Source organism: Euprymna scolopes, chromosome 23 (assembly GCF_053919585.1).
Source record: "Euprymna scolopes isolate OS-2025 chromosome 23, ASM5391958v1, whole genome shotgun sequence".
In the NCBI taxonomy this organism is placed as follows: Eukaryota; Metazoa; Mollusca; class Cephalopoda; order Sepiida; family Sepiolidae; genus Euprymna; species Euprymna scolopes.
Window position 1 is genome coordinate 98,209,146 of NC_136504.1, and position 9,447 is coordinate 98,218,592.

The following is a 9,447-nucleotide window of genomic DNA, read 5'->3' on the forward strand; positions in this document are numbered from 1 at the left end:
AGGGTTGGTTATTTTTTTTTCACTGGAATCATTTTGACGTCCTTGCAGAAATCGAATTTTTTGTTAAGTGTTTTTTTTTTAATTTAGATTTTTTTTTTTTTTTTTTCTTAATGCTTATTTCTTTTATGGTTTTAAATATTTTGGCTCATTGGATTCTTCTACGCATGCGTGATTTTATTTACTTTAATTTTTCATTAGCAGTCTTCGTTTTGTCCGTAACCCGTAACGCTACTATATTTTACATTTTTCTGATCAAGTTTACTTTTCAAACTAAAAAAGACAAAAAAAAAAAAGAAAAAAAAACTGAAAAAGAAATTTTGGCTTTAAAATAACCGTAAGTGGATTTCAATTTTCTTTTTTATTTTATTTTAAAGAAATTTAAAATGAAAGACTAAATACTGGCAATAGACGTCCTTTTTGCCAATACGAATATATTTTTTATTGAATTTTCAATGAAAATCTTTAGATACATATACATTGCTTTTTGAAACCCTATTTGCAAATTAACGCCAATTCCTACATACAGTTTTTTAAACACATTATTACTAATGTTCTTTTTTTTACCTCGAGCTTGGATTCAATTCACTTGGCCTGTAACATTAGTGACAGTACACAGACACTTCGTTACCTGTTATATCAGTAACATTTATTTAACAAAACAGCGTTAATTAAAGATCACATACTTGTTTCCATTTCCGGTAGTGGATTATTTATTTTGCTTGATAGTATTCTAATTATTATTGAATATTGAGTCTAATCTAAAATGAAACGCGCTCACGAATTCAGCGGATCCCAGAAAAGAAAGTTGAAAATACAGAGTTGCAAATGCTATTGAAAAGACTCACAAGATATCTGAATTTTTCTCTTCAAACATCTCGCAGTTACATATACATAATAACACTGGCGTTGACACACAATCCGTTTCTGATTTTGAGTCTAAAAGTGGAGTGCCAGATGAGCAATGGCCCACCCATTCAACGTTCGAGCATACTGATCCAAGTTATGTGCCTTGTCGTGTCTCTGATGATCCTGCTGATTGGAAAGAATTAAATGAAACACAGCGTATTAATTTGGTTTCGAAGGGTCCCGTCCAGCTGACAGATTATGATTTCCCATTAAACCAGGAAAACCCATCGCGGAAGTTTTCTGAAAAGAACTATTATTTGACACTAAAAAATAATGAAACTGTTAGACGTTCTTGGCTTGTTTACTCGAAGTCTACAGATCGAGTTTTCTGTTTTGCCTGCCGTTTGTTCAGTAGTGAAAGCAAAAGTCGTGGGGGCCTGTCTTCGGCCCAAGGATTTGGTAACCTGTGGAGCCGTCTGTCAAAAACTCTGAAGACACATGAACAATCAACTCATCATAAGGAATGCATGATGGTGTGGCATGATAAACGGTCAGGCAACTCTATTGACTTACAATCTAGTAAACTGATTCAGGAAGAGCAGACATATTGGAGAGCAGTTTTATTTCGTTTACTCAATATAATTCAATTTTTGGCTGAGAGAAATTTAGCTTTGCGTGGCACAAATGAAAAGTTTGGTGACACCAGAAATGGAAATTTTCTTGGAGAAGTGGAGCTAATAGCAAAATTTGACCCTGTCTTGTCTGAACATGTTAGACGCGCTAAGAGTCATGAATTGAGTGATCATTATCTGAGCAACCGCATTCAGAACGAACTTATCGAACTTCTTGTTTAGTCAATACGGGACAAAATCATTTCCAAAGTTCTTGCATCAAAATATTATAGCATAATACTTGATTGTACATCCGATATCAGTCACACAGACCAACTAAGTATTGTTCTTCGGGGAGTTGAATTTAAAGAAGGATTTGGAGCGGAAATTTTTGAACACTTCGTTGAGTTTCTTGATGTGTATGATACAACTGGAAAAGGCCTTTTTGACAGCATTATCAACTTTCTGTCCAAATATGGCGTTGCCATAGAAAACTGCCGTGGCCAGGGTTACGATAGCGGATCTAACATGCGAGGAAAAAACCATGGAATGCAGGCACCCTTCTTGAAAGTAAATAAAAAAGCTGCATACATGCGCCAGTCATCGACTTAATCTAGTAATTGCTGATGCTGCAAGGTCGTCAATTACATCCATTTCTTTCTTTGGCTATCTGCAACGTATCTATAATTTGTTTGCCGCGTCAACGAAGCGATGGGTTATTCTGAAGAAACACGTGACCTACTTTACAGTTAAAAGCCTTCCTGACACAAGATGGGAAGCAAAGGTAGAAGCTGTAAAATCATTACGTTTTCAGACAACAGAAATTTTGGAAGCGATTGAAGAGTTAGAAAGAATGTCTTTAGATAATCGAGATGGATTTATTAGCACGGAATGTCGAGCTTTAGCCATTGAAGTCAGGAGCTGGCGTTTCTTGGTTTGTTTGATTACATGGTATGACTTGCTTTTTCAAATAAACATAATAAGCAAAGCGCTACAGAGTCCTTCAATATGAATCAATGACCAAATTTCTCACATCGAGGCTGGCATGTCATTTGTTTCACAGTACAGACATGGAGGAGTGGCAATAGCTGAAGGGAAAGCAAAAGAATTAGCTGATGAACTTGAAGTAGATCGTGCCTATCCGGAACCAAGGAGAAGAAAAAAAAAATGTCTTTTCAGCTACGAATCGTCAGATGAGTCAGATCATCAGACTGGTGAAGAAGTGTTTCGCCGAGAATTTTTCTATCCACTTGTAGATACAATTTCACAAAGTCTCCAGGAACGTTTTAAAAATATGAACGGTTTCAAAACAAAGTACGGGTTTTTGTGTAGCGCAAGTAACATGAAATCGGCAATAACATCAGACATGTTGCCGTCCAGTTGTGCTGCTTTGGCAAAAGGTATTGGAGAAGGTGATATTGATTGTGAGAAACTTGAGAGAGAAATTATCAATTTCGTCAATCTCATGGACAATAAAAAGTGCATTACATTTTCCGCCATTGAATGTATAAATTATATAATGAAACAGCTAGGCACCGCCAAAAATGGCCGCAAAATCAAGTTACTGTTGTTTTTTAAAACGAAATTACATTTATTAAAATCCATTATTTCTGAGTAACTTTTTTTTTCCAGAAAGATAAAACCCTGAATATAGAAAACAGAATAATGTAAAAACCCTGAATATAGAAAACAGAATAATGTAAAACTTTTTCTACTATTTTTAATTAAATTTTAAATGTTAAATTTTCCCAAAAAGTTAACAATTGACATTTTTTGTCTTGCACAGAAAACGTACTTAAATATTAAAAAAAAAAAGGTTTTTGAAATAATTAATTTATTTATTTATTGTCTAACTAAGATTTAGGATGATTTTCTAAGAGAATATGCAAAAAATATTATAATATAAGTACCTGAATTTCAAATAATTCCACTTATTCATATAGGTAACCAGATATTTCGCGTCGATGTAGAGTCGAGATCGACTCTGTTTACGTTTGCGTTTTATAAGAAGAAAACTATGGAAGACCAAACAGGCCAAAAAAACTTATTTTTCAGTAACGAAAATGTCAATGTATTATTAAGCTGAGGCTGGCCAGTACCAGATGGGTGACCATTTGTATGAGTTTGGTTTTTAATGTGTATGTGTGTGGGGACCAGGCTCCCCAAAATGGGGGGGGGCAATTTAAAGCAGAATAAAAAAAAATTATTTCAGCGTGTTTGGTCCACCGTAGTCGAAAGGCGGCAAACGTTTTCAAACGGGATCGAAAAAAATGATGCTATTTTTAACACAAAAGGCGCAACATTTATCGATTTTCTTTTGTATCGATTATTCAAAGCATGCCCTGTTTAATAATGGTCATGCATTATTCGGCTCGCTAAAAAAAAAATTGTTAATTTATTTATCAAAAATTTTTTCGTATAAATATTAAAAAATTTTTTCGTATAAATATTAAAAAAAAATTTTTTTTGTTTTGCTTAACTTAAATTAATTATTTTACTTAACATATTCACCGAATTTCACACTTCAAAACTCAAAAGCGGGATAAATAAACACAATCGAAGTTCTGATATTCAGACGTCAAAATAAGGTATGCAAACAATTTTATTTTTTAATCTATAATTCTGTCCCTTACAACAACACAATGTTTTGTTCAGTTTCAGATGATTATTTTAAGCATATTTGTTCCCACTTCAAAACAAGGGGGGTTTTGTAAGAAAAAAAATATATATATAAATATCGTTTATGAAAAATAAGTACACTGTTATAAAGTTCATTCTTCTCCTAATAATCGCTGAAAATTTCGTATTGATCGGATAATTACCTGATTTTTGGTAGATTTTTAAAAAGACGGTCCGTCAAAAAGTACTGACCTGCCCCCCCCCCCCAGTTTTGGTGGTGCCTATGAAACACACACTTGTCGATTTATATCCCAACCTAGCTGTTGCACTCAGAATTGTAACTATATTGCCAGTTACAGTGGCATCCTGTGAACGTAGTTTCTCTAAACTGAAACTAATTAAAAACTTTCTTCGGAACTCAATGTCTCAGGAAAGACTGGCTGGCTTATCTGTTATAAGCATTGAACATGAACTAAGCCGAGAAATTGACACAGAGAATTTAGTACAGCAGTTCGCCACAGTGAAAGCCAGAAAAGTGAAATTTTAAACATAAAGATGGTAGGTAAATAAATTTTCTTCGATTCCATTTTCAATTTTGGTTAAAACAGTTTACTGTTAATTTTTTCGACACTGGCCAAAGTTTTCTTTCGATTTGAATCTGTTGCTTTAGTATGCACAAAAAGAAATGCTCAATGAGAAAATGAAAGAAATTTACTTGCGTAAATGAACCAATGAACATCTTTGGCACATACGTAGCCGGGAGCTCTTGTTCTTTAAAAAAATATGCATGTGTGAGTATGCACATTAGTCCCCCCGGAGAAAGAAAGTAAACATCATGACACCTCATGTTTAACTTGATATTTACTACGTATAATTACGGCTTGGTAAGTAAATAATTACTACAGTCTCTCTTATTAGTGATTGATGTAACTATTTAAAAAAAATAATATCATTTATCGACGGTTATTCAAAATTATTAACTTTTCTCTGCTTGTTTACGAAAAAAAAAAAATGCAAAATGGCGACAAATTTGAATTTGTAATATTTACGTTTGTAATTTAAATTTTAAAATACTTAATGGTGATTTTGGGGGGGGTCTTTTCCTTGTTTTAAAGTTTAATCTCTTTTCTTTAAATTGAATTGGTTATAAAGTAGTATTTTTCAATTTTAATATTTTTTTCTAAACGTTTAAACTTGAGGGGGGGGGGATAAAAATGCTATTTTTTGGACACGCCTAATGCAGCAATAGCGCATTTATTAATTATCTTTTAAGTGAAATACTTTAACCAGATAACACGCTAAAAGTATGAAATAAATTAACAACAAAAAAATTAATGCATGTTTTAATAAGTTATTAAGTTTGTATCTATCTGGGGATTGGGGATGTAGAGGCTTTTTAGTGTTTAATGACTTTCTCCTAGATCGAGACATTTCAAAATGACTTGGTTACTTTTAATGTTGTTTTGATTTAATTCGCCCCCCCCCCTCCACCATACCAACACTTTTCGAAATAAACTCCTAAACTCTAATTTTGGACAGTACATCTAACTTTCTGTAGCAAAATAGTTTTAAAATTTGGGTTGACATTTTTTGAAAATCCCTTAAAAAAACTGGTAGGAGATTGAGAGCCCAAACGCCCCTAAATGACTATAAAAATAGCTGCGAACTACTAAAAAGTAACTAATGGTTTTAAAAAGGTTAGCTGCAAAACACCAATTCTTCGATTTCTTGTTTGTTTTTTTTTTTCATGATTACGGAATATCTGCGTTCTTTCAAGAGCATGTTATTCTGTTTAAAGTACCATTCATTGTGGGTTCAGTATGTTGAAGGGGGGGGGTGCGCAAGATGAATTGTGTCGGTAGGAACGGTAGGGGCCACAGAGCGCATTTTGCGGGGGGGGGCGCAATGTTCCTAAGCACGGCACTGGTATGCATTTATATATACTTATACACGTTTATATATTTGAATGCACTACTAAATTACTTTATCGATTATTATGAATTTAGAGCACAGCTTTTAGGCGCTAGTGGTCTTGTTGTGGATTATATTTAGTTTCATTTAAATTCATAAGTATGGGTGTGTGAAACGTTTATGACAATCTAATATTTCCGAATTTTTCGTATTTTTAAAACTAGGTATTAAACATCAGTTAAAAAGGGATCAAATTTCAAAAGATTTTACCTTTGCGGTCTCTAGCAAACTATTCAGCCAATTTGAAATTTTACATAAAAAGTATTCAGACATGCAGCAAGCTTTTAAATGAGTTTTTGGGCGAAAGTTTAACTGCCAAGAGGTCAAAGTTGAAAGAGTTTATCTTTCCAGACGCTACCAAACTCCTCCGCCAATGTTGGGTCTAAACACTTTAAATTTTAGATGTAGGTTACCTGGACACGAGTCAAAGTTTTTTAAACTATATACATATGCACATAAAGTTATGAACAGTACATAGGGTCCGAGCAAAGCCGGGCTTAACTGTTTATATATATATATATATATATATATATATATATATATATATATATATATATCGTTCACATACACCTTTCACGATAAAGCTAGAACCCAGAATTAGTTCCAAAATCGCGTCTGGGGAGTCGGCTAATTTCAGTTAATGTTTGTAGATGTGATATCTACCGCCTGCATACTAGCAGTAACTATCTTAGTTGTCACATCGTAGAATGTAGAACTGGATAAAAATATAAGAATTTAACAAAAAATCCAGGCATAGCCAATAGATTGCGCCGTGGCCCATATGGTTAGGTCGTCAGTATTGCACACTTCATGCGTGCGACGACCTGGGTTCGTGCCTATGTCGGAGCACGTCACTGATGAGATGCAGTACATCAAAACTCACTTTAGGTCTGGCGTTATCCGTTGTCGATGTAATTGCTCGATTCTATCTAATTCTGGGTTCTAGCTTTATCGTGAAAGGTGTATGTCAACGGGTATTAATATATCTATCTCCTCTTAATGTCTAATATATATATATATATATATTAGTCTGAAATGTAATTTAAAAAACGACGGCTATAGAAAATAAGCGGATAGTTTATTCGGCGTCAGTGGAGAAAAATGCAGTCGACACCCGGTACTTGTATTGGACTGGTAACTGAATTGTGGTGTCTGTTCAGATGCTGCATTCAAATTAATTGTCCTCAGTTAATGGAGGGGGGGACCCTTCTATAATAAGGCAATTTTATTTTTGCAGAACTCCCTTTTGAGGAGAGCTTATTATCTCCCATATTAAACCGACCTTGTGTCACATTTTGTTTCGTGGGAAACAAATAAATAACCAGTTGAGAAAAAATGCTCTGGTAATGTGTTGCTGCATTCGTTTTCGGGATAGTGTTTTTATCAATTCAAACGGTGTTGTTCAGGATCGTGTTTTATAAATTCGAAGGTGTCTCTTTAGCAGGCGTGAGTTCTGTCGGATATATATATATACATATATATATATATATATATATATATATATATATATATATTAGATATTATTTGGGGGTAAACAGTTACATATGGTCACTACAAATAGCCATCTCTTTCAGTTAAAGAGACTTCATCAGGCGACCTGGAACCTCTTGACGCCAAAAAGAAAAATTGGATAGATAAGAGAGAAATTAATATATATATATATATATATATATATATATATATATATATATATATATATAAACACTATATGTGATATTTGTGTGTTTGTGTTGTGTATAAAAAGAAATGTTAGAGAATCTACAGAAGATTTGAAAGTTTTTTTTATTAAAAACTAGCTGTTCAGCCCGGCTTTGCTCGGGCCCTACGTACGGTTCATAACTTTATATGCATATGTATATATTAAAAAAGTGTGCATATGTATTGTAATGCCTTTCTATATATTAGGCTTCCTTAACTACCATAGAGAAAAGTTGCTAGAGACCGCAGAGGTCAAATTTTCTTTTACTTTGGCCCTAATTTTGACCCCTTAACATGCATTGTTTTGGACTCAAATGAAATTAAAATGCCTAACCCATATCCAAATAACCTACATCTAAAATTTCAAGTGTTTAGACTCAAAACTGGCGGAGGAGTTTGGTAGAGTCTGCAAAGGTCAACTCTTTCAACTTTGATCGCTTGGCAGCCAAATTTTCGTCCCAAAACTGATTTAAAAGCTTGTTGAAAGTCTGAATACCCTTTATGTAAAATTTCAAATGTTTAGATCAAAAATTGGCTTAATAGTTTGCTAGAAACCGAAAAGATTAAATCTTTTGAACTTTGACCCCTTGGAAGCCAAATTTTCCGAAAAAAAAAAAAAACGATTAGAAAGCTTGTCCTATGTCTGAATACACTTTATGTAAAATTTCAAATGTTTAGACCAATATGGCTGACTTATCTGTCAGACTGCAGAGATCAATTTTTTTTTTAACTTTGCCCCCAATTTTGACTTCTTAACATTTATTGTTTTGGCCTCAAATCAAATTATAAAGTAAGATCCATGTCCAAGAAACCTATATCTAAAATTTCAAGTGCTAACACCTAAAATTGGCGGAGGAGTTTGGTATAGTTCTCAAAGGTCAAATCGTTGAACTTTGACTCCTTAGCAAAATTTCTGGTCGAAACCCGATAAATTAGATTTTCCCAAATCTCAATACCCCTTATGTCAAATTTCGAGTCTGTTGACCGAAAATTGACAGTGTTATTTGCTAAGAAATGTACACAGACAGACACAAACACACAGAGACCTTTTCACTTTTATAGATACTAGCATGTGTGCCTGGAGTTGCCCGGGTGTTTGGAGGCATGTGTTGAGCAAAAAAAAAAAAAAAAGACGTGGTAGTAGGAAGGCAGGCTCGAACCCGTACAGTGAAGGAGGAAAAGAACGGGAAAAAACGTGACGTCTTTGCTGTTACGACCACCGTCAAACCGGAAGTGACGTAGGTTCAAATTAAGGCTAGACAATTGAAAAGAGGGATGACTTTCGAAAATATCGGCGAAAAAAGCGACCCCTCCCTGTAGAAAAGTGCCCAGTTGAGGGTGAAGAAATTAATGATTTTAGCCAATTTTTCAGTATTTGTCGTCTGAAGGGTCGAGCTTCAAACGATATTGATCTCGTGAAAATCCGTCGACTCTGTCAAAAGATTTAGGCAGACATGCAAACATACATAGATACATTTATATATTGATAGCTCAAATATTCAACCCAAACAGATTAAAAAGCTTGCTCTATCTCTGAATGCCCTTTATGTAAAATTTCAAATTTTTAGACCAGAAATTGTCTGAGTAATTTGGTAGAGACCAAACAGGTCATTTATTTTTTTTTAGTTTTGACCCCTATTATGACCTTTTTACATTTATTGTTTTGGGCTAAAATCCAGTTATTAAATTAGATCTATGTCCA

The 9,447-nt window shown here is 34.0% G+C and overlaps 1 protein-coding gene across 1 annotated transcript in view; it reads left to right on the forward strand.

The window, feature by feature from the left end:
- LOC145245655 (zinc finger MYM-type protein 5-like) overlaps nt 1–1,700 on the forward strand; it is a 7,441-nt gene extending 5,741 nt beyond the window's left edge. Inside the window, exon 2 of the mRNA XM_080107216.1 lies at nt 882–1,700. Coding sequence (XP_079963342.1) covers nt 882–1,700 — 819 coding nt within the window. The remainder of the gene's footprint in view (nt 1–881) is intronic.
- The last annotated feature ends 7,747 nt before the right edge of the window (nt 1,701–9,447 follow it).